Source organism: Salvelinus namaycush, chromosome 41 (assembly GCF_016432855.1).
Source record: "Salvelinus namaycush isolate Seneca chromosome 41, SaNama_1.0, whole genome shotgun sequence".
In the NCBI taxonomy this organism is placed as follows: domain Eukaryota; kingdom Metazoa; phylum Chordata; class Actinopteri; order Salmoniformes; family Salmonidae; genus Salvelinus; species Salvelinus namaycush.
Genome location: NC_052347.1, coordinates 7,361,996 through 7,386,763, shown reverse-complemented (window position 1 = coordinate 7,386,763; position 24,768 = coordinate 7,361,996). Strand labels below are relative to the sequence as shown.

At 42.6% G+C, this 24,768-nt stretch overlaps 2 protein-coding genes and 2 non-coding genes across 4 annotated transcripts; 2 read left to right on the top strand and 2 right to left on the bottom strand.

Annotated features, from left to right (window-relative positions):
- The first annotated feature begins 27 nt into the window (after positions 1–27).
- On the top strand, positions 28–14,881 carry LOC120034478 (apoptosis regulator BAX-like). Its single transcript, XM_038981059.1, has 6 exons — positions 28–89; positions 11,420–11,468; positions 13,101–13,265; positions 13,384–13,519; positions 13,739–13,843; positions 13,954–14,881. The coding sequence occupies exons 1-6, from the start codon at positions 62–64 to the stop codon at positions 14,050–14,052; spliced, it is 582 nt and encodes a 193-aa protein (XP_038836987.1). The 5' UTR covers positions 28–61; the 3' UTR covers positions 14,053–14,881.
- Positions 14,882–15,015: 134 nt separating this feature from the next.
- On the bottom strand, positions 15,016–15,099 carry LOC120034613. The gene has a single exon (XR_005474054.1). It is a non-coding gene; the product is annotated as a small nucleolar RNA SNORD35 (small nucleolar RNA).
- A 410-nt stretch (positions 15,100–15,509) lies between these two features.
- Positions 15,510–15,592, bottom strand: LOC120034608. Its single transcript, XR_005474050.1, has one exon. It is a non-coding gene; the product is annotated as a small nucleolar RNA SNORD35 (small nucleolar RNA).
- Positions 15,593–18,235: 2,643 nt separating this feature from the next.
- LOC120034479 (apoptosis regulator BAX-like) lies at positions 18,236–24,259 on the top strand. Its single transcript, XM_038981060.1, has 6 exons — positions 18,236–18,303; positions 21,708–21,756; positions 22,421–22,585; positions 22,702–22,837; positions 23,054–23,158; positions 23,270–24,259. The coding sequence occupies exons 1-6, from the start codon at positions 18,273–18,275 to the stop codon at positions 23,366–23,368; spliced, it is 585 nt and encodes a 194-aa protein (XP_038836988.1). The 5' UTR covers positions 18,236–18,272; the 3' UTR covers positions 23,369–24,259.
- The last annotated feature ends 509 nt before the right edge of the window (positions 24,260–24,768 follow it).

The window sequence follows — 24,768 nt, the reverse complement described above, 5'->3', positions numbered from 1 at the left end:
CTAATACTGTAAACATATGTCACATGACTGCAGGCGGAAGCAAACTCAAAGTAATCTTAAAATGGCAGCGCTGTCGGGAGGCGATTCAGGTAAGTGATAAACACAATCGATACGGATCCGTGGTACTGATATCGTAATTATCGTGAGCCGGAACGAAAAGTATTTGTCGCGATTTAGCTAACTTTTGTTTGTTGCCGGTTGGACCCAGGCGTGTCGAGCTAGCCAGCTAACATAACACCCAGCCATCCCATCTCTGAAACATGACCTTACACATAACTTGGTAAACGATCTAGGAAAGCTACATTATTGTTATCTAGCTGTTCAACCCGGGGAAAAGTGTTAACCTAAAGTCGTACATCGCCTTGGTCCGTACAATTGCCCTTATTTTAGCGCCCCAAAAACGTAATACTTCCAGATCAACTGTAATGTCAATACCATTGTAAAGCACAATTTCTCTCCTTTCCAACATTATCAATTACACGACCTAAACGCTGCCCGTTTCTGCATAATTCAAGCAGGCAATGAACCCTGTCGGGTATTTTTTTAAATGGCTTGTGGGGAAGTGAAACTAATGCGTGATAGTGAGAAGGAGAGATGTTGTGTGGGAAAATTGCTTTTTTTCACTCGATCTGTCCAACTTATCACCTTATCGCCTCTAAAATGTAAATAAAACACTATAAAGAGTTTATATAATGTGTCATTACATACCTATTTGAAGGTTTGTGTCGAATTTGAATCGGGTTTTTAGAGCGGTGCTAAAGTGGTCTTAGAAGTAAACAGCGGCTTTGAGAATGATGATCGCATGCAATGATGACGCAAAAAATGACTAGGTACCCTCGTCACTGTCCATTTCTTGTTTTTAAACGATGAGAGAAGTGCTACACCTGGTGGAGAGAGATTGTAAGACATAAATAGTTGCTTTACGTGAGCTGTACGTTACGACATGACACGTCCCGATGTAACGGAGGGTCTGTTTTTTTCAACTTTTCTCCAATACTATAGAGCCATTACCATGTCGATCAACGCTTGAATAGAAACCTAGTTCACACCTCCGATTTTCAAGTCAACACAGTCGCTACGGTCCCATTAGTTTTCTTTGTAGCCTCGTTTGAATGTTGCGGTTGCGCACATTTGTACGGAATGGGGTGAGTTTACGGTAGTTAACTTGTTTCCTTTTCTCACCAAACTAGCTTGAAAGCCTGTATGTGATAGTCTGTAATAAACAATTGGTATATATTTTTTAATTCACCTTTATTTAACCAGGTAGGCTAGTTGAGAACAAGTTGTCATTTACAACTGCGACTTGCGACAGCCCAATCATTTTGTTTTATGTTGGATATTCGGTTTTCACTCGTCAATAGCTATTGAACCAAGCATGCCATGACAAAGAATATTCTGAATCAGGGGATTCGAACCAGGGACTGTAGTCACACCGCTTGCACTGAGATGCAGTGCCTTTGACCGCTGCGCCACTCAGGAGCCCAAATATAAAATGGTAGGAGTGGAGTGGCTTCATTTTCACATTTGAACCAAGCATGCCATGACATATTCTGAATTAGGGAAGGATTGAGAACAATCAACACCTTTTTGTGTGTAAATCATACGATTTTTTTGAAGCTTGAAATCAGATTTATTTATTGACACAAAAAAGCTCTGGATTGTTCTCCATCCTTCCCTGGTTTAGAATATACAATTTTCATGGCATGCTTGGTTCAATAGCTATTGACGAGAGAAGTGAATATCCTATATAAAACAACCTTTACCTTGGTACTGAACCATATACCTACCGGCTCTCTAAAAAGTTGGTTAAACAATACTTTCCTGGGGATATTTTGTCTCACATCTCAAGCAGGTGAAGGACAAACCAGACAATCGGTACAGTAAATTTAAATGTAATTTTATTCAACATTCTGTCAAGGAACATTTACACGATTTTGAAGGCATTCGTTTCAGGCTGTATATACCAATTTTGTATTTATTATGGATCGCCATTAGCTGCTGCTAAGGCAACAGCTACTCTCCTGGGGTCCAGCAAAATTAAGGCAGTCAATACAATTTTAACATCTATTTATTTTTATTTGACTAGGTAAGTCTGTTATGAACAAATTCTTATTTACAATGACGGCCTACCAAAAGGCAAAAGACCTCCTGCGGGGACGGGGGCTGGGATTCAAAATAAATATAGGACAAAGCACACATTACAACAAGAGACAACACTACATAAAGAGAGACCTTAGACAACAACATAGCAAGGCAGCAACACATGACAACACAGCATGGTAGGAACACAACATGACAACAACATGGTAGCAACACAACATGGGAGCAGCACAAAACATGGTACAAACATTATTGGGCACAGACAACAGCACAAAGGACAAGAAGGTAGAGACAACAATACATCATGCAAAGGAGCCACAACTGTCAGTAAGAGTGTCCATGATTGAGTCTGAGATAAAACTGTCGAGTTTGAGTGTTTTTTGCAGCTCGTTCCAGTCGCTAGCAGCAGCGAACTGAAAATACGAGCGACCCAGGGAAGTGTGTGCTTTGGGGACATTTAACAGAAAGTGACTTGCAGAACGGGTGTTGTATGTGGAGGATGACGGCTGCAGTAGATATCTCAGATAGGGGGGAGTGAGGCCTAAGAGGGTTTTTATAAATAAGCATCAACCAGTGGGTCTTGCGACAGGTATACAGAGATGACCAGTTTAGAGGAGTATAGAGTGCAGTGATGTGTCCTATAAGGAGCATTGGTGGCAAATCTGATGGTCGAATGGTAAAGAACAACTAGCCGCTCGAGAGCACCCTTACCTGCTGATTTATAAATGATGTCTCCATAATCTAGCATGGGTAAGATGGTCATCTGAATCAGGGTTAGTTTGGCATCTGGGGTGAAAGAGGAGCGATTACGATAGAGGAAACCAAGTCTAGACTTAACTTTAGCATGCAGCTTTGATATGTACTGAGAGAAGGACAGTGTACTGTCTAGCCTTACTCCCAAGTACTTGTTTGAGGTGACTACCTCAAGCTCTAAACCCTCAGAGGTAGTAATCACACCTGTGGGGAGAGGGGCATTCTTCTTACCAAACCACATAACCTTGTTCTGAACACCTCCAAAACAAAGGTTAAGGGTAGAGAAAGCTTTGTTGTATAGCATTTAACAAAATCCAGGGAGGGGCCAGCTGAGTATAAGACTATCATCTGCATATAAATGGATGAGAGCTTCCTACTGCCTGAGCTATGTTGTTGCTGTAAAGTAAGAAGAGCGTGGGGCCTAGGATCGAGCCTTGGGGTACTCTCTTGGTGACAGGCAGTGGCGGAGACAGATGTTCTGACTTTATACACTGCACTCTGAGGAAGTTAGCAAACCAGGCCAAAGACCCCTCAGAGATACCAATACTCCATAGCCGGCCTACAAGAATGGAATGGTCTACCGTATCAAAAGCTTTGGCCAAGTCAATAAAAATAGCAGCACAACATTGCTTAGAATCAAGGGCAATGGTGACATCATTGAGGACCTTTAAGGTTGCAGTGACACATCCATAACCTGAGCGGAAACCAGATTGCATACCAGAGAGAATACTATAGACATCAAGAAAGCCAGTCAGTTGATTATTGACAAGTTTTTACAACACTTTTGATAAACAAGGCAAAATAGAAATAGGCCTATAACATTTAGGATCAGCTTGATCTCCCCCTTTAAATAAAGGACGAAACGTGGCTGCCTTCCAAGCAAAGGGAACCTCCCCAGAAAGGAGAGACAGGCTTGGCGATGATAGGGGCAGCAGCCTTAAAGAAGAAAGGGTCTAAACCATCTGACCTAGATGTTTTTTTGGGGGTCAAGTTTCAGGAGCTCCTCTAGCACCTCGGACTCAGTGACTGCCTGCAGGGAGAAACTTTGTAGCGGGGCAGGGAAAAAAGAGGGAGAAGCATCGGGGATAGTCGCATTAGAAGGGGTGGGAGATGAGGAAATGTTGGATGGGCAAGGAGGCATGGCTGAGTCAAATAGGAATCCTGACTTAATGAAGTGGTGATTAAAGAGCTCAGCCATGTGTTTCTTGTCAGTAACAACCACATCATCAACTTTAAGGGCCATGGGCAGCTTTGAGGAGGAGGGTTAATTCTCCAGGTCTTTAACAGTTTTCCAGAACTTCTTGGGGTTAGACCCACTGAGAGAGAACTGCTCCTTAAAGTAATTAACTTTGACCTTCCGGATATCCTGAGTGCACTTATTTCTCACAACGAGAGCCAGTCAGCCTGTAAAAACATAATACATTAACAGATTTCGCAACACACTGTGTGCCCTCCGGCCCCTACTCCACCACTACCACATATCTACAGTCCAAAATCCATGTGTACATGTGTGTATAGTCAAATCAAATTGTATTTGTCACATGCGCCGAATACAACAGGTGTAGACCTTACAGTGAAATGCTTACTTACAAGCACTTAGCCTCTTGGACCTAGACTTGGCGCTCTGGTACCGCTTGCCGTGGGGAAGCAGAGAGATCAGTCTATGACTAGGGTGGCTGGAGTCTTAGGCAATTTTTAGGGCCTTCCCCTGACACCGCCTGGTATAGAGGTCCTGGATGGCAGGAAGCTTGGGCCTGGTGATGTACCAGGCCGTATAGGGAGAGGTGACCTCCCTATATGCTGTGTCATCGTTGTCGGTGATCAGGCCTACCACTGTTGTGTCATCAGCAAACTTAATGATGGTGTTGGAGTCGTGCCTGGCCGTGCAGTCATGAGTGAACAGGGAGTACAGGAGGGATTTGAGCACGCACCCCTGAGGGGCCCCCGTGTTGAGGATCAGCGTGGCGGATGTGTTGTTACTAGAGTTCGACCGATTTAATTAGGGCCGATTTCAAGTTTTCATAACAATCAGATATCGGTATTTTTGGACACCGATTTTTTTTTAAATCCAGTGGGGAGACAAGTATTTGATACACTGCCGATTTTGCAGGTTTTCCTACTTACAAAGCATGTAGAGGTCTGTAATTTTTTTTATCATAGGTACACTTCAACTGTGAGAGACGGAATCTAAAACAAAAATTCAGAAAATCACATTGTATGATTTTTAAGTAATTCATTTGCATTTTATTGCATGACATAAGTATTTGATCACCTACCAACCAGTAAGAATTCCGGCTCTCACAGACCTGTTAGTTTTTCTTTAAGAAGCCCTCCTGTTCTCCACTCATTACCTGTATTAACTGCACCTGTTTGAACTCGTTACCTGTATAAAAGACACGTGTCCACACACTCAATCAAACAGACTCCAACCTCTCCACAATGGCCAAGACCAGAGAGCTGTGTAAGGACATCAGGGATAAAATTGTAGACCTGCACAAGGCTGGGATGGGCTACAGGACAACAGGCAAGCAGCTTGGTGAGAAGGCAACAACTGTTGGCGCAATTATTAGAAAGTGGAAGAAGTTCAAGATGACGGTCAATCACCCTCGGTCTGGGGCTCCATGCAAGATCTCACCTCGTGGGGCATCAATGATCATGAGGAAGGTGAGGGATCAGCCCAGAACTACACGGCAGGACCTGGTCAATGACCTGAAGAGACCTGGGACCACAGTCGCAAAGAAAACCATTAGTAACACACTACGCCGTCATGGATTAAAATCCTGCAGCGCACGCAAGGTCCCCCTGCTCAAGCCAGCACATGTCCAGGCCTGTCTGAAGTTTGCCAATGACCATCTGGATGATCCAGAGGAGGAATGGGAGAAGGTCATGTGGTCTGATGAGACAAAAATAGAGCTTTTTGGTCTAAACTCCACTCGCCGTGTTTGGAGGAAGAAGAAGGATGAGTACAACCCCAAGAACACCATCCCAACCGTGAAGCATGGAGGTGGAAACATCATTCTTTGGGGATGCTTTTCTGCAAAGGGGACAGGACGACTGCACCGTATTGAGGGGAGGATGGATGGGGCCATGTATCACGAGATATTGGCCAACAACCTCAGTAAGAGCATTGAAGATGGGTCGTGGCTGGGTCTTCCAGCATGACAACGACCCGAAACACACAGCCAGGGCAACTAAGGAGTGGCTCCGTAAGAAGCATCTCAAGGTCCTGGAGTGACCTAGCCAGTCTCCAGACCTGAACCCAATAGAAAATCTTTGGAGGGAGCTGAAAGTCTGAAAGTATTGCCCAGCGACAGCCCCGAAACCTGAAGGATCTGGAGAAGGTCTGTATGGAGGAGTGGGCCAAAATCCCTGCTGCAGTATGTGCAAACCTGGTCAAGAACTACAGGAAACGTATGATCTCTGTAATTGCAAACAAAGGTTTCTGTACCAAATATTAAGTTCTGCTTTTCTGGATTCTGTCTCTCACAGTTGAAGTGTACCTATGATAAAAATTACAGACCTCTACATGCTTTGTAAGTAGGAAAACCTGCAAAATCAGCAGTGTATCAAATACTTGTTCTCCCCACTGTATAGATATATATATTTTTTACACCTTTATTTAACTAGGCAAGTCAGTTAAGAACACATTCTTATTTTCAATGACGGCCTAGGAACGGTGGGTTAACTGCCTTGTTCAGGGGCAGAACGACAGATTTTTACCTTGTCAGCTCGGGGATTCAATCTTGCGACCTTACGGTTAACTAGTCCAACGCTCTAACCACCTGCCTTACATTGCACTCCACGAAGAGCCTGCCTGTTACGCGAATGCAGTAAGAAGCCAAGGTAAGTTGCTAGCTAGCATTAAACTTATCTTATAAAAAACAATCGATCAATCAATCATAATCACTAGTTAACTACACATGGTTGATGATATTACTAGTTTATCTAGCGTGTCCTGCGTTGCATATAATCGATGCGGTGCGCATTCGCAAAAAAGGACTGTCGTTGCTCCATGTACCTAACCATAAACATCAATGCCTTTCTTAAAATCAATACACAAGTATATATTTTTAGACCTGCATATTTAGTTAATATTGCCTGCTAACATGAATGTCTTTTAACTAGGGAAATTGTGTCACTTCTCTTGCAACAGAGTCAGGGTATATGCAGCAGTTTCGGCCGCCTGGCTCGTTGCGAACTGTGTGAAGACTATTTCTTCCTAACAAAGACAGCCAACTTCGCCAAACGGGGGATGATTTAACAAAAGCGCATTTGCGAAAAAAGCGCAATCGTTGCACGACTGTACCTTACCATAAACATCAATGCCTTTATTAAAATCAATACACAGAAGTATATATTTTTTAAACCTGCATATTTAGCTAAAAAGAAATCCAGGTTAGCAGGCAATATTAACTAGGTGAAATTGTGTCACTTCTCTTGCGTTCATTGCACGCAGAGTCAGGGTATATACAACAGTTTGGGCCGCCTGGCTCATTGCAAACTAATTTGCCAGAATTTTACGTAATTATTACATAACATTGAAGGTTGTACAATGTAACAGCAATATTTAGACTTAGGGATGCCACCCGTTAGATAAAATACAGAACGGTTCCGTATTTCACTTAAAGAATAAACGTTTTGTTTTCGAAATGATAGTTTCCGGATTCGACCATATTAATGACCAAAGGCTCGTATTTCTGTGTGTTAGGTTATAATTAAGTCTATGATTTGATATTTGATAGAGCAGTCTGACTGAGCGATGGTAGGCAGCAGCAGGCTCGTACGCATTCATTCAAACAGCACTTTTGTGTTTTTTGCCAGCAGCTCTTCGCAATGCTTCAAGCATTGAACTGTTTATGACTTCAAGCCTATCAACTTCCGAGATTAGGCTGGTGTAACCAATGTGAAATGGCTAGCTAGTTAGCGGGGTGCGCGCTAATAGCGTTTCAATCGGTGACGTCACTCGCTCTGAGACTTGGAGTAGTTGTTCCCCTTGCTCTGCAAGGGCCGCGGATTTTGTGGAGCGATGGGTAACAATGCTTTGAGGGTGGCTGTTGTCGATGTGTTCCTGGTTCGAGCCCAGGTAGGGGCGAGGAGAGGGACGGAAGCTATACTGTTACACTGGCAATACTAAAGTGCCTATAAGAACATCCAATAGTCAAAGGTATATGAAATACAAATGGTATAGAGAGAAATAGTCCTATAATTCCTATAATAACTACAACCTAAAACTTCTTACCTCGGAGTATTGAAGACTCATGTTAAAAGGAACCACACGCTTTCATATGTTCTCATGTTCTGAGCAAGGAACTTAAACTTTAGCTTTTTACATGGCACATATTGCACTTTTACTTTCTTCTCAAACTTTGTTTTTGCATTATTTAAACCAAATTGAACATGTTTCATTATTTGAGGCTAACTTGATTTTATTGATGTATTATATTAAGTTAAAATAAGTGTTCATTCAGTATTGTTGTAATTGTCATTATTACAAATATATATATATTTTTTAAATCGTCCGATTTAATCGGTATCGGCTTTTTTTGGTCCTCCAATAATCGGTATCGAACAACCATAATCGGTCGACCTCTAGTTGTTACCTACCCTTACAACCGCGGGGTGGCCAGTCAGGAAGTCCTGGATCCAGTTGCAGAGGGAGGTGTTTAGTCCCAGAGTCCTTAGCTTAGTGATGAGATTTGAGGGCACTATGGTGTTGAACGCTGAGATGTAGTCAATGAATAGCATTCTCACATAGGTGTTTCTTTTGTCCAGGTGTGAAAGGGCAGTGTGGAGTGCAATAGAGATTGCATCATCTGTGGATCTGTGAGGATGAAATGCAAATTGGAGTGGGTCTAGAGTTTCTGGGATAATGGTGTTGATGTGAGTCATGACCAGCTTTTCAAAGCATTTCATGGCTATAGATGTGAGTGCTATGGGTCGGTAGTCATTTAGGCAGGTTACCTTCGTGTTCTTGGGCACAGGGACTATGGTGGTCTGCTTGAAACATGTTGGTATTACAGACTCAGAAAGGGATAGGTTGAAAATGTCAGTGAAGACACTTGCCAGTTGGTCAGCGCATGCTCGGAGAACACGTCCTGGTAATCCGTCTGGCCCAGCAGCCTTGTGAATGTTGACCTGTTTAAAGGTCTTACTGACATCAGCTGCGGAGAGCGTGATCACACAGTTGTCCGGAACAGCTGATGCCCTCATGCATGTTTCAGTGTTACTTGCCTTGAAGCGAGCATAGAAGTTATTTAGCTCGTCTGGTAGGCTTGTGTCACTGGGCAGCTCTCGGCTGTGCTTCCCTTTGTAGTCTGTAATAGTTTGCAAGCCCTGCCACATCCGACGAGTGTCGGAGCCGGTGTAGTACGATTCGATCTTAGTCTTGTATTGATGCGTTGCCTGTTTGATGGTTCGTCGGAGGGCATAGCAGGATTTCTTATAAGCTTCCGGGTTAGTCCCACTCCTTGAAAGCGGCAGCTCTACCCTTTAGCTTAGTGCGAATGTTGCCAGTATTCCATGGCTTCTGGTTGGGGTATGTACGTACAGTCACTGTGGGGACGACGTCCTCGATGCACTTATTGATAAAGCCAGTGACTGATGTGGTCTACTCCTCAATGCCATCGGAAGAATCCCGGAACATATTCCAGTCTGTGCTAGCAAAACAGTCCTGTAGTTTAGCATCTGCTTCATCTGACCACTTTTTATAGACCGAGTCACTGGTGCTTCCTGCTTAATTTTTTGCTTGTAAGCAGGAATCAGGAGGATAGTTATGGTCAGATTTGCGAAATGGAGGGCCAGGGAGAGCTTTGTACGCATCTCTGTGTGTGGAGTAAAGGTGGTCTAGAATTCCCCCCCCCCCCCCCCCCCCTCTGGTTGCACATTTAACATGCTGATAGAAATTAGGTAAAACTGATTTAAGTTTCCCTGCATTAAAGTCCCCGGCCACTAGGAGCGCCGCCTCTGGATGAGCGTTTCCCTGTTTGCTTATGGCGCAATACAGCTCATTGAGTGTGGTTTTAGTGCCAGCCTCAGTCTGTGGTGGTATGTAGACAGCTACGAAAAATACAGATAACTCTCTAGGTAGATAGGGTGGTCAACAGCTTATCATGAGATACTCTACCTCAGGCAAGCAAAACCTTGAGACTTCCTTATATATCGTGCACCAGCTATTATTTACAAATATGCATAGGCCCCCGCACAGTGTCTTACCAGAAGCTGCTGTTCTGTCCTGCCGATAGTTTATAACCCGCCAGTTGTATGTTCTTAATGTTGTCGTTCAGCCACGACTCGGTGAAACATAGGATATGACAGTTTTTAATGTCCTGTTGGTAGGATATACGTGCTTTCAGTTTGTCCCATTTATTTTCCAGCGATTGAACGTTAGCTAGCAGGATGGAAGGCAAGGGCAGATTAGCCACTCGTCGCCTGATTCTCGCAAGGTACCCTGATCTTTTGCCTCAAAATCTCAGTTTCCTTCTCCAGCGAATCACGGGGATCGGGGCCTGGTCGGGTGTCTGCAGTATACCTCTCGCGTCCGACTCATTGAAAAAGAACTACTCGTCCAGTTTGAGGTGAGTAATCCCAGTTCTGATGCCCAGAAGCTCTTTTCCGTCATAAGAGACAGTAGCAGCAACATTATGTACAAGACAAGTTAGAAACAACGCAAAAAAAACAATATAGCATGGTTGGTTAAGAGCCGATAAAACGGCAGCCCTCCCCTCTAGCGCCATTTTCCTCAGTGCTCATGTTATCATGTCTGTGCCTGTGTTGCTTCACAGTCCCTGCTGTTCCATAAGGTGTTTAAATGGAATTTTACTGCTTGCGTCAGTTACTTGATGTGGAAAAGAGTTCCATGTAGTACTGTACGCCTTCCATAATCTGTTCTGGACTTTAATGGTGTATTAGACTGATTCATCAGACTAGTATGTGAGTGCTAGCTAGCTGTGTTTGTTACATTTAGTCATTTGGGGGTGGGGTTTGATGTTTTCAGAAGATGGGCAGGGACTCTGCTGTTTTCACGGAGAAGCTGGTTCCACCATTAGGGTGCTAGGACACAGAAGTGCTTGGACGGCTGAGTGGGAGCTCCCCTCCTGTAGGGGTGGGAGGGCCAGATGTGGCAGTCCGAGTCTTGTACTTCATACTTAAGTGTTGTCTTTCCAGAAACATCATTGGCAACTAGCCTAACTGTAGTACATCTTGGACCAGCCCAGCTGTTACTAATGTCAGCTGACAAGTTGACTTCTAAAAATGAGCCAGCTGGTGTTTTAACTTCGTTTCACATTGTCACACTGAACTGGTCATGAGACATGCATACTTCAGTAGCTACTTGTTCAAGAATATCTTTGTGTCACATTTCAAACATGTTTAGCCCATTACATAATATATTTGACTGCCCAGTTTCGATATGACAGACACCCATACCAGGCTGATGCTACCCACATGACTCAGTCAGGACTTCAAGAGTTCAATGTTTGCCAGACTACCAACACAAAAGCAGTGTCTTAAATTGTCTCTACTTTTATGTCCTGGTAGTACTAACTCCAGTGCTGCTTTGTGTTCTCAGGTAATGGAACTGATCAGGTACTAGAACTGGGAAGAACATTACTGACAGAGTGAGTATACCTTGTTTACTCCTGAATTTGATCTTTATTCACATTTGTCTGACTTAATCAGGCTGTAATACACAATTTATTTGGTACATATAGCCTGAAGCATTGGAGTTCAAATTGTTAGTGTTCCTTAAAATCACATTTTTACTTTACCGGTTGTCTGTGTGGTTTGTCCTTAAGAGCAGGCCATCTTCAATGTCCGCCTAAAATGACATACCCAAATCTAACTGCCTGTAGCAAGGATATGCATATTCTCAATACCATTTGAAAGGAAACACGTTGAAGTTTGGAAATGTGAAATTAATGTAGGAGAACATAATAGATCTGCTATAGGATAAGAAAAAAACGTTTGTATTTTTAGTTGTTGCATTATCTTTGACATGAAAAAGAAAAAGCACACATTCAGCTAGGAAGCTGGAGGTCATTTAGATGGTGTCCACAAGAGGGCAACAGTGTATGTGCAAAGTTCCAGACTGATCACTTCAAGAATGAGCAAGCAACATGACATTTAGTATGAAGTCATCCAGGTGTCCCTCAAGATTTGCCCAAGTGGCAAATTTAAAATCTTAACTACAGTAAACATACAAAAATGCTATACTAATAAAATATACAAGTTTACACACTCCCAGTAATGTCATGCATGATGGATCATTAGCTTCCCTACATAAAATGTACTAACAGGAGATGTGACAAGAATGCTGATCCAATGTCTCCAAACACAGTGAAATATTTAAGGGCCAAGTTAGCAGCCAACACACCAAACACACCTAGTTAATAAATAAATTGTACACACTAAGTATTTAGAACCCCTTCTACACAAGGTTGTGCTGCTGGTCCCAAGTCTCTTTTTGCTGTAAAGCACTTACCATCCTCTAATTGTAGGCTGGCTAGGTATTGACACCTCTAGAGGAACGGGTGGTGGTTTGTTGTGGAGCCAGAGAGAGCAGTAGTCAGGCTGGGGGGGAACAGAGAACTTCAATGTTGTCTCTTTGAAGTCAGTCTTTACCACAATTGCGGTCGATTTTCAGATATCTTTCTTTGCAAGTTGAACGAGTAGAAATAAAACTGTAAATAGTCCAGGTGGCCATTTGATGAATTGTTCAGCAGTCTTTTGTCTTGGGGGTACAAGCTGTTAAGGAGCCTTTTGGTCCTAGACTTGGCGCTTCAGTACTGCTTGCCGTGCGGTAGCAGAGAGAACAGTCTGACTAGGGTGGCTAGAGTCTTTTGCAATTTTTGGGGGCTTTCCTCCAACACCAAGTATATAGGTCCTGGATGGCAGGAAGCTTGGCCCCAGTGATGTACTGGACCGCACGCCCTAACCTCTGTAGCGCCTTACGGTCAGATGCCGAACAGTTGCCATACCAGGCGGAGATGCAACAAGTCAGGATGCTCTTGATGGTGCAGCTGTATAACTTTTCAGTCTCCTGAAGGGGAAAAGGTGTTATCATGCCCTCTTCACGACTGTCTTGGTGTGTTTGAACCATATAGTTTGTTGGTGATGTGGACACCAAGGAACTTAACTGTCAACCCGCTCCACTCCAGCCCGCCGAGGCTAATGGGAGCATGTTCGACCCTCCTTTTCCTGTAGTCCACGATATACTAGCTAGTTATTTACCCGGGACCCTTTTTTTGCAGTTTCATCTACGAGCGGGTTCGTCGCCATGCTGACAGCGGGACTCAGTTGTCAGTGTCACGGACCCAGTTGGTTGGGAGTATGCTGTGTGAACCCGAATCCATTAAACTGGACCTGTGCCTGCAGCAGATTGGAGTTGAGCTGGATGGCCATACACAACTCCAAAGGTATCTTAAACAAAGGACTTAGAAAGGGACTCCAGCTCTTTGCTTGAATAGATATTCACTTTGAATTGACCTCTGGAGTTTGTGCAATACTCAGAGCATCTCTTGTTTTCCCCTTCAGTATGTTAAATGATACTGCACTCCAGCCCAGCCATGAGGTTTTTATGAGAGTGGCCCGTGAGATCTTCTCTGATGGAAAGTTCAACTGGGGCAGGGTGGTGGCACTCTTCTACTTTGCCTGTCGGCTGGTCATCAAGGTGAGGGTGGTCAGTGGTAGTATTTTATTTAGCTCCTTTCTCTCTCAATCATTCTCTCGCTCTCTTGTCCTCCGTTAGACAAAGGAAACAGGGCTCATCTCAGTCGGAATAGTCACTTTTGTAAACCGCAGCGCTTGGAATGGAACTGCAATTTACACGTTTTGGGATGAGCTGGTTTCTTCATTGTGCAATAAGATGGCATCACCTTTCTCTCCTCAGGCTCTGTTGACCAAGGTCCCCGACATCATCAGAACCATTATCAGCTGGGCTACAGACTATCTACGAGATCATGTGATCAACTGGATTAGGGATCAGGGTGGCTGGGTAAGGAATCAGTAGATGTGCTTTCCCCACATTGACATGTTTTTTACAGATGTCTTTTTGAAATTGTGGTGATGATGGTTGAAGAAACAGTGTCTCTTCCTAATTCTTAGGAGGGAATCCGTTCCTACTTTGGCACTCCCACCTGGCAGACCGTGGGGGTGTTCCTCGCTGGAGTTCTTACAACTGTGCTGGTCATCCGCAAGATGTGAGGGGGAGGAGAGCCTGAGAGAAGGACATTGAGGGGTGGGACATAAGACCGGGTGGTAGAGGCAGACATGTGGGGGTGAATGGAAGATGTTTCTGGAGAAGGAAAAGGCGAGGAAAAATAGAGTTGGTTGGAAAAACGGCAACGTTTGGACCCGATCAACCACTCCTCTTTCCTGCCCTCCATCGCAAAGGATTGAGTCAGATTCAAGGTTCTTCTTACCTCTGTTCCCCACACCGCTGAAAATGTGAGCGGCTCTTGACCGCACATACAGGAGAGAAGGATGGAACGAGATGTGTAGAGACTCAGCCAGGGCACATCTTTTAATTCATTTTTTATTTCTTGTAAACAAGTTACTGCATGACATTTTGTTGCTTAAGTCTTATGAACTGATGACAAATTATTTTTTCCCCCCTCAGGTCAGCCATGAGAATCTGCTGTGCTTTATTTCTGTTGCACTTTTCTTCCATTGAGTCTCTCCTTTTTCCTATCTGAGCCGTCTCTTCATGGTATCTCTTTGCTAGAGTATGCATTTTGGGGTGTCTGATCATTTATATGTGCATGTGTGACCATAGGATCAGATGTTGCAGGTACGTGTTTGTGCAATTCTACTGCAGACACACTGTCCTCTCAGATGTTTACCTCAGCATAGTGTTCAAAGTACTGTATTCTATGGTGGGCTATTTAAGAGCAGACCATACCATAATCCTTCAATCAAATGCTCTTTTTATACACCTTGTTAATGTGTTAAAATAAATAAGAAAGTTACCTTATTTGTTAAGTTGTCAGTGCCTTGGTTCTTTTCTTTTCTACAATAAATTGCTTTGATATTGTTCGCATTTCTTCACTTTCTATCGTTTAACACTTGTCCCCCAAAACAATATTTTTGCAGTGGTTTTAATATGAACATAAAATAAAAATGATTTATTGATTGCGATCATTATTAAGCTGTGCTTTTCTTGGTATGACAACTGCATCAGTGTTGCCATTAGGCAGTGTCATCAGAGCCACATGGGCTTGGAAGACCATCGTGAGAAAAACATAATTTGCAGCCAACATCAAATCTGATTTAATGGAACTTCAACTTTAGTGCAACAGTGAGTTACAGCCATCCTTGCAGTAGGAAAGGCACGATCAGCCAATTATTGGATACAGCCTGGCGGGAAAAAACACATGCAAGGAAGAGAGGTAGAAAAGGCTCAACAGTATGACAGAGATCCTCTTACCTGAAGGCAGGTGAGAGATGAACAGACATGTTCTTGTGCCTCTTCTCAAAGCGGTTGTATTTGCGGATGTAATGCAGGTAGTCACGTCTGATGACGATGGTCCTCTGCATCTTCATCTTGGTCACCACGCCTGAAAAGGCAGAATCAGGTCAATGTGTGGTCAATCTTAGAATACATCTAAGCACTGATCTAGGGATAGGAGTAGACCGTTGAATAGGGTGAGCAGGGGGTTTCGGTCGTTGCATCAGTAATGCCATAAGGCATTGTCGTCATAACCAGAAGGCTTGGAAGACCATCGTGAGAAAAACATCACTTGCAGTTCAGTGAGAAAACAAAGCTGACTGTTTTACATCCAAACCAAAAACAATAAACATCAAGGTAATGTAAAGACTAACCGGAGAGGATACGACCACAGATGGAGAGATTTCCAGTGAAGGGGCATTTCTTGTCAATGTAAATGCCATAAATAGCCTGTTGAAACAAAATACATGTTAGGTCCTCTGCAAATCTGGCTGGTCTCAGACGATGGTTACACGTGGTCTGCAGTTGAGGCTGGTTAGACGTATTGCCAAATTCTCTACAACGACGTTGGAGGCAGCTTATGGTAGACAAATGAACATTCCAATTTCTTGCAAAAGCTCTGGTGGACATTCCTGCAATCAGCATGCCAATTGCAAGCTCCCTCAATTTGAGACATCTGTGGCATTGTGTGACAAAACTTCATATTTTAGTGTGGCCTTTAATTGTGCACAGCACAAGGTGCACCTATGTAACGATCGTGCTGTTTAATCAGCTTCTTGATATGCCACGGGTGGATGGATTATCTTGGCAACAAGTTTGTGAACATTTTATAGAAATAAGCTTTTTGTGCATATGGAACATTTCTGGGATCCTTTATTTTCACTCATGAAACCAACAGGTTACATCTATAGTTTTGTTCAGTATGGATGCCAAAGCCCTCCTATAACTGCATCAGTGTTGCCATTAAGCAGTGTCGTCAGAGCCTCATAGGCTCACACCGTGAGAAAAAAATAATTTGCAGGTAAATCAATGTGCATTTTGAAATAGACCTGACTACAGAGAAGCAGTAGATCGGATAGGATGTACTAGCAAGATTTACAATCTATAAAGCTGACCATAATGAAAGTTCAGAAAAGTCAGAGCTAGCTATAATCAAAAGCAGAGCAAAATAACTAGGTAGCTAAAAACAATAGCCGTATAAAGTCCATGACATTTGGAATACACAAGTTGAGAAAGTAGACAGCTGAGTTTAGCCAGCCAGCCAAGTTAGCGTAAAAACTAACCTAACGGCTACAGGCTTTTTCAGTATGTTAACTTGTGGGCCGGTGGCGGTATTTGGTATTTCGGATGACTGACGTGCCCAAAGTAAACTGCCTGTTACTCAGGCCCAGAAGCTAGGATATGCATATAATAGGTAGTATTGGATAGAAAACACTTGACGTTTCCAAACCTGTTAAAATGTCTGATTATAACATAACTGATATAGCAGGCAAAACCCCAAGGAGAATCCATCCAGGAATATATATTTTTTGAGCTCACCACTCATTATAATGGCTGCCTATGGGAATATCAAACGAATACCTCGCAGATTGCAGTTCCTAGGGCTACCAGTAGATGTCAACAGTCTTTAGAAAGAGTTTCAGGCTTGTTTTTTGGAAAATTATCTGGAATTTGTAGTTTTTCTAAGTGGCTCCCATTTTGGCTGTAGTGTTGTGGCGGGCGTCGGTGAGCGAGTGCACTTCGTTATTTATCTCCGGTAATTAACATACTATTCTGTCTTAAATTTGATTGTATATTTACATATTAGGGTACCTGAGGATTGATTAGAAACGCTGTTTGAGTTGTTTGGACGAAGTTTATTGGTAAACTTTGGGATTCATTTGTATGCATTTTTAACGAGGGAAACAGGTATATTACTGAATCAAGCGTACCAACTAAACTGACTTTATTGGGATATAAAGGACTCTAGCGAACAAAACGACCATTTGTTACGTAGCTGGGACCCATGGGATTGCAAAAAGAGGAAGATCTTCAAATGTAAGTGATTTATTTTATTGCCATTTCTGACGCCTCTGCTTGGTTGGAAAATGTTTAATGCTTTCGTAAGCTGGGCGCTGTCCTAAGATAATCGCATGGTATGCTTTTTCCGTAAAGCCTTTTTGACATCTGACAACAAGGCTGTATTAACAAGAAGTTAAGTTTGTATTTTGATGAATGCTTAATATTACGATTTTGTATTCGGCGCGCTCCGATTTCACCGGATGTTGTCACATTTGATCCCGGTAACGAGATTTCCGCTCCAAGGGGACCGAGCTTCTCGCACATATATTTATCTAGCAATGACATGTTTTAGCTATTAACTGCCATAAATCAGTATACTTCGATTATCAACTACAGATGAAGCATACGCCCAATGCTGTAAAGGCCTAGTTAGCAAACGTCCTAGCTGGATCTCCGACAACACGCTCCACACAGGACAGGGCCTGGAACCATTAAACAATTAAGGGCCCAGTCTACTTTGAGATCCTTCAATCGCATGCTTTCCGTTTAACTGACGCTATTTATTGTACGCCATGATGCTTTTTTACTATCAACAAAGCACATTCATTTCGCCACGCTGTTTTTCTGGACGTACTTGTACGTCCGCCATCTTTGCCAGCCGAGTCGTAAAGAGAATTAAGCATGCGCGCGACGGACAGAAGTCAGAAAGGACAGGATATGACGTTTAAGAAAGGGCAAGGCAGAAGCGGAACGTTGGATTCCATTTGTGTCAAAATATTTGTATTCATTGCTGATTAAACTTGCTGTAGTTTAAGTATTTTGTAAGTTGACTACTCATAAATATTATTGGCCTTCTACGTAGTGCTCTTGCAAGCTGGCATTCGTGAACGAGCAAAACGAAGCCACTCCTCTGGTACTGTAAACATATGTCACATGACTGCAGGCGGAAGCAGACTCAAAATAATCTTAGTACAAGATGGCAGCGCCGTCGGAAGGAGGCGATTCAGGTAAGTGACATGACTATGATAAACACAATCGATACGGAACCGTGGTACTGATATCGTAATTATCGTGAGCCGGAACGAAAAGTTTTTGTCACGATTTAGCTTACTTGTTAAATAATTGAGTTTTGTTGTCGGTTGGACCCAGCCGCGTCGAGCTAGCCAGTCAACTAGCTAACATAACACCCAGCCATCCCATCTCTGAAACATGCCCGTACACATGACTAGGTAAGCTAGCTACCTAGGAAAGCTACATTCTTGTTAGCCGTTCAACTGGGGGAAAAGTGTTACAGGTAACTTGTTTCCTTTTCTCATCAAGTTAGCTTGTAAGCCTGTATGTGATCAACAGTTAATTGGTATATACATATACAGCCCAAACATTTGTTTTGGATATTCGGTTTTCACTCGTCAATAGCTATTGAACCAAGCATGCCATGACATGGAGTATTGTAACGTTATATTCTGAATCAGGGGAGGATGGAACAATCGACACCTTTTTTGTGTGTAAATCTTAGATTTTTTAAAAGATTGTAATCTGAACAGAAACTTTGAAATTTACACAAGAAAAGCTCTGGATTATTATCCATCCTAAACCTGATTTAGAACATATTTAGTTGTCATGGCATGCTTGGTTCAATGGCTATTGACGAGTTAAGCGAATATCCTATATAAAACAACCTTTACCGTGGTACTGAACCATATACAGATGAAGTTGGAAGTTTACATACACTTATGTTGGAGTAATTAAAACTCGTTTTTCAACCACGCCACAAATTTCTTGTTAACAAACTATTGTTTTGGCAAGTTGGTTAGGACATCTACTTTGTGCATGACACAAGTAATTTTTCCTCTACTTGTTAACAGACAGATTATTTCACTAATAATTCACTGTATCACAATTCCAGTGGGTCAGAAGTTTACATACACTAAGTTGACTGCGCCTTTAAACAGTTTGGGAAATTCCAGAAAATGATGTCATGGGTTTAGAAGCTTCTGATAGGCTAATTGACATAATTTGAGTCAATTGGAGGTGTACCCGTGGATGTATTTTAAGGCCTACTTTCAAACTCGGTGCCTCTTCGTTTGACATTATGGGAAAATCAAAAGAAAAAAAATGTAGACCTCCACAAGTCTGGTTCAGCTTTGGGAGCAATTTTCAAATGCCTGAAGGTACCACTTTCATATGTACAAACAATAGTACACAAGTATAAACACCATGGGACCACGCAGCCGTCATACCGCTCAGGAAGGAGACGCGTTCTGTCTCCTAGAGATGAATGTACTTTGGTGTGAAAAGTGCAAATCAATCCCAGAACAACAGCAAAGGACCTTGTGAAGATGCTGGAGGAAACAGTTTGTAAGTCGCTCTGGATAAGAGCGTCTGCTAAATGACTTAAATGTAAATGTAAAAAACAGGTACAAAAGTATCTATATCCACAGTAAAACAAGTCCTATATCGACATAACCTGAAAGGCCGCTCAGCAAGGAAAAGCCACTGCTCCAAAACCGCCATAAAAAAGCCAGACTATGGTTTGCAACTGCACATGGGGACGAAGATCGTAATTTTAGAGAAATGTCCTCTGGTCTGATGAAACAAAAATAGAACTGTTTGACCATTGTTATGTTTGGAGGGAAAAGGGGGAGGCTTGCAAGCCGAAGAACACCATCCCAACCGTGAAGCACGGGGGTGGCAGCATCTTGTTGTGGGGGTGCTTTGCTGCAGGAGGGACTGGTGCACTTCACAAAATAGATGGCATCATGAGGCAGGAAAATTATGTGGATATGTTGAAGCAACATCTCAAGCCATCAGTCAGGAAGTTAAAGCTTGGTCGCAAATGGGTCTTCCAAATGGACAATGACCCCAAGCATACTTCCAAAGTTGTGGCAAAATGGCTTAAGGACAACACAGTCAAGGTATTGGAGTGGCCATCACAAAGCCCTGACCTCAATCCCATAGAAAATTTGTGGGCAGAACTGAAAAAGCGTGTGCGAGCAAGGAGGCCTACAAACCTGACTCAGATACACCAGCTCTGTCAGGAGGAATGGGCCAAAGTTCACCCAACTTATTGTGGGAAGCTTGTGGAAGGCTACCCGAAACGTTTGACCCAAGTTAAACAATTTAAAGGCAATGTTACCAAATACTAATTGATTTTATGTAAACTTCTGACCCACTGGGAATGTGATGAAAGAAATAAAAGCTGAAATAAATAATTCAATGTGCTATCATTCGGACATTTCACATTCTTAAAATATAGTGGTGATCCTAACTGACCTAAGACATTGAATTTTTACTCTGATTAAATGTCAGGAATTGTGGAAAAACTGAGTTTAAATGTATTTGGCTAAGGTGTATGTAAACACCCGACTTCAACTGTACCTACCAGCTCTCTAAAAAGTTTGTTAAACAACACTTTCCTGGGGATATTTTGTCTCAAATCTCAAGCAGATGAAGGACAAACCACACAGACAATCGGTATAGTAAGTTTAAATTAAAGTTTATTCAACATTCTGGAAAGGAACATTTACATGATTTTGCAGGCATTTGTTTCAGGCTGTATATACCAATTAATTGTGTATTACAGACTGATTAGTCAGACTAGTTTGTGAGTGCTAGCTAGCTGTGTTTAATTAGCATTTTAGTAATTTAGCAGACGCTCTCATCCAGAGTGATTTACAGTTAGTGCACTTATCTTAGGATAGCTAGGTGGGACAACCACATATCACAATCATAGTAAAGTACATTTTTCCTCTAAAGTAGGGGGGCTGTGGGATTATTTAAGATACTCTTTAAAGGGGTAGGGTTTGAGGTTTCCAGAAGATGGGCAGGAGGAAGCTGGTTCCACCATTGGGGTGCTAGGACACAGATGTGCTTGGACTGGGCTGAGTGGGAGCTACCCTCCTGTTGGGATGGGAGGGCCAGATGTGGCAGTCTGAGTCTTTGTACTTCATACTTAATTGTTGTCATTCCAGAAACATCATAGACGACTAGCCTAACTGTAGTACATCTTGGACCAGCCCAGCTGTTACTAATGTCAACTGACAAGTCGACTTCTGAAAATGAGCCAGCTGGTGTTTTAACTTCGTTTCACATTGTCACACTGAACTGGTCATGAGACATGCATACTTCAGTAGCTACTTGTTCAAGAATATCTTTGTGTGTCACATTTCAAACATGTTTAGAACATTACATCATATATTTATGACTGCCCAGTTTCGATTTGACAGACACTCATACATTAGCCTGGCTGACGCTACCCACTTGACTCAGTCAGGAGGACTTCAAGAATTCAGTATTTGCCAGACTACACAGTATTTGCCAGACTACACATAGGCATTGTCTTAAATTGCCTCTACCTGCCCTTGGTTTATGTCCTGGTAGTACTAACTCCAGTGCTGCTTTGTGTTCTCAGGTAATGGAACTGATCAGGTACTAGAACTGGGAAGAACATTACTGACAGAGTGAGTATACCTTGTTTACTCCTGAATTTGATCTTTATTCACATTTGTCTGACTTAATCAGGCTGTAATACACCATGTATTTGGTACATATAGCCTGAAACATAGGAGTGCCAAATCGTGTAAATGTTCCTTACAAGCCAGAATGTTGAATAAAATTACATTGATACTTGCATTACCGGTTGTCCGTGCAGTTTGTCCTTCAGACGCTCGAAATTTGAGACACAATTTCCACAGGGAAGTATTGTTTACCAGACTTTTTAGAGATCCGGTAGGTATATGGTTCTGATGTGTATTTTCATTCTACTGACAGATGCGACGTAAACACTTGCACAGTATGTAAACAATAGCCAAGCATCAGCGAACCAAAGACCAAACATTTCTCACATTCATCTGACCACCAGCTCTCTAAAATGTCTGGTAAACAACACTTTCCTGTGGATATTTTTTCTCAAATTTCAAGCGTCTGAAGGACAAACTGCACAGACAGCCAGTAGAGTAAATTCAAATGTAATTTTATTCAACATTCTGGCTGAATGTTTTATAAGATTTTGCACTCCAATGTTTCAGGCTGTATATACCAATTAATTGTTTGTTATAGCCTGATTAATCAGACAGGGATCAAAATATACTAGCTAGTTGCTTACCCGGGACCCTCTCTTCGCAGTTTCATCTACGAGCGGGTTCGTCGCCATGCTGACAGCAGTACTCAGTTGTCAGTGTCACGGACCCAGTTGGGAGGGAGTGAGCTGTGTGACCCCAACCACAAGAAACTGGCCCAGTGCCTGCAGCAGATTGGAGATGAGCTGGATGGCAATACACAACTCCAAAGGTATCTTAAACCAAGGACTTAAAGGGACTCCAGCTCTTTGCTTGAATAGATATTCACTTTGAATTGACCTCTGGAGTTTGTGCAATACTCAGAGCATCTCTTGTTTTCCCCTTCAGTATGTTAAATGATACTGCACTCCAGCCCAGCCATGAGGTTTTTATGAGAGTGGCCCGTGAGATCTTCTCTGATGGAAAGTTCAACTGGGGCAGGGTGGTGGCACTCTTCTACTTTGCCTGTCGGCTGGTCATCAAGGTGAGGGTGGTCAGTGGTAGTATTTTATTTAGCTCCTTTCTCTCTCAATCATTCTCTCGCTCTCTTGTCCGTTAGACAAAGGAAACAGGGCTCATCTCAGTCGGAATAGTCACTTTTGTAAACCGCAGCGCTTGGAGTGGAACTGCAATTTACACGTTTTGGGATGAGTTGGTTTCTTCATTGTGCAATAAGACGGCATCACCTTTCTCTCCTCAGGCTCTGTTGACCAAGGTCCCCGACATCATCAGAACCATTATCAGCTGGGCTACAGACTATCTGCGAGATCATGTGATCAACTGGATTAGGGATCAGGGTGGCTGGGTAAGGAATCAGTAGATGTGCTTTCCCCACATTGACATGTTTTTTACAGATGTCTTTTTGAAATTGTGGTGATGATGGTTGAAGACAATGGTGTCTCTTCCTAATTCTTAGGAGGGAATCCGTTCCTACTTTGGCACTCCCACCTGGCAGACCGTGGGGGTGTTCCTCGCTGGAGTTCTTACAACTGTGCTGGTCATCCGCAAGATGTGAGGGAGGAGAGCCTGAGAGAAGAAAGGACAAAGAGGGGGGGGGGACATAAGACTGGGAGGGAAACTGGGTAGTAGAGGTAGACATGATGTGGGAGTAAATGGGAAGTGTTTCAGGGGAAGGAAAAGGTGAGGAAAAATAGTTAGGAATGGAAAAGAAGCAACTTTTGGACCACTCCTCTTTCCCACCCTCCATCCATCCATCCATGGCAAAGGATTGAGTCAGATTCAAGGTTCTTCTTACCTCTGTTCCCCACACCGCTGAAAAATGTGAGCAGCTCTTGACCGCACACACAGGAGAGAAGGATGGAACGAGATGTGTAGAGAGGCTCGGCCAGGGCACATCTTTTAATTAATTTATTTTTTTATTTCTTGCAAACAAGTCGCTGCATGACATTTTGTTGCTTAAGTCTTATGACATTTTCCCCCCCTCAGGTCAGCCATGAGAATCTCCTATGCTTTCCTCCTGTGCTTTATTTCTGTTGCACTTTTCTTCCATTGAGTCTCCTTTTTCCTAGCTGATCATTCTCCCTCCCTCTCTTCATGGTAACTCTTTGCTGGAGTATGCATTTTGGGGGGTGTGTCTGATTATTTACGTGTGATCATAGGATCAACAGATGTTCCAAGTACGTGTGTGTGTGTGCAATTCTACTGCAGACACACACAGCACTGTCCTTCTCTCACAGATGTTTACCTCTCTTTCAGCATAGTGTTCCAAGTACTGTATTCTATGGTGGGCTATTTAAAAGCAGACCATACCATAATCCTTCAATCAAATGCTCTTTTTATACACCTTGTTAATGTGTTAACAAATAAGGGAACTTTCTTATTTCTTTTAAGTTGTCAGTGCCTTGGTCCTTTTTTTCTTTTCTACAATAAATTGCTTTGATATTCACTTTTTTTCACTTTTCTATATCTTTTGTAAACCTCTTGTCCCCCAAAACAATCTTTTTGCAGTGACACTTGTTTGTTTTTGTTGTAATATGAATATAAAATAAAAACGTTTTATGGATTGCGATCATTATTAAGCAAGGACATATTTGGGGAAAGATGAATTTAAAACTATTGCCTGCTTATACACATTCTCAACTGGAAGCATATCCAAAGACGGTGTCTAGTAATGCAGTAGTTGGATTGAATCTTTCCTATTGATCAGCAAATGGATATGAAATTCTCCAGAGTAGAGCTTTTATTTCATGACATGATTCCATGTTACTGTATGGTACACAGGGTTGAGATGTTAACATCCTATTGGCTCAGTGCAATTGTTGGGTGTGCTCTAGCTAAGTACAGAAAAGGGCTGTCATTTTTGGACAGGTGTATAAAATGATGCTAGGTTTACAGTATTGTTGGACTTTCCATACCTTACTTTGAGAAAGGCAGTTGTAGCTTATTCACATGAAC

What these genes read in the sequence shown, in the direction of transcription:
- LOC120034479 (XM_038981060.1), top strand. Translation starts at nt 18,273, where the DNA reads ATGGCAGCGCCGTCGGAAGGAGGCGATTCAG. An exon ending in CCTGTCGGCTGGTCATCAAG is followed by an intron (nt 22,838 to 23,053) that starts GTGAGGGTGGTC and finishes TTCTCTCCTCAG; the next exon opens with GCTCTGTTGACCAAGGTCCC. An exon ending in TTAGGGATCAGGGTGGCTGG is followed by an intron (nt 23,159 to 23,269) that starts GTAAGGAATCAG and finishes CCTAATTCTTAG; the next exon opens with GAGGGAATCCGTTCCTACTT.
- LOC120034478 (XM_038981059.1), top strand. Translation starts at nt 62, where the DNA reads ATGGCAGCGCTGTCGGGAGGCGATTCAG. An exon ending in GGCCATACACAACTCCAAAG is followed by an intron (nt 13,266 to 13,383) that starts GTATCTTAAACA and finishes TTTCCCCTTCAG; the next exon opens with TATGTTAAATGATACTGCAC. An exon ending in CCTGTCGGCTGGTCATCAAG is followed by an intron (nt 13,520 to 13,738) that starts GTGAGGGTGGTC and finishes TTCTCTCCTCAG; the next exon opens with GCTCTGTTGACCAAGGTCCC.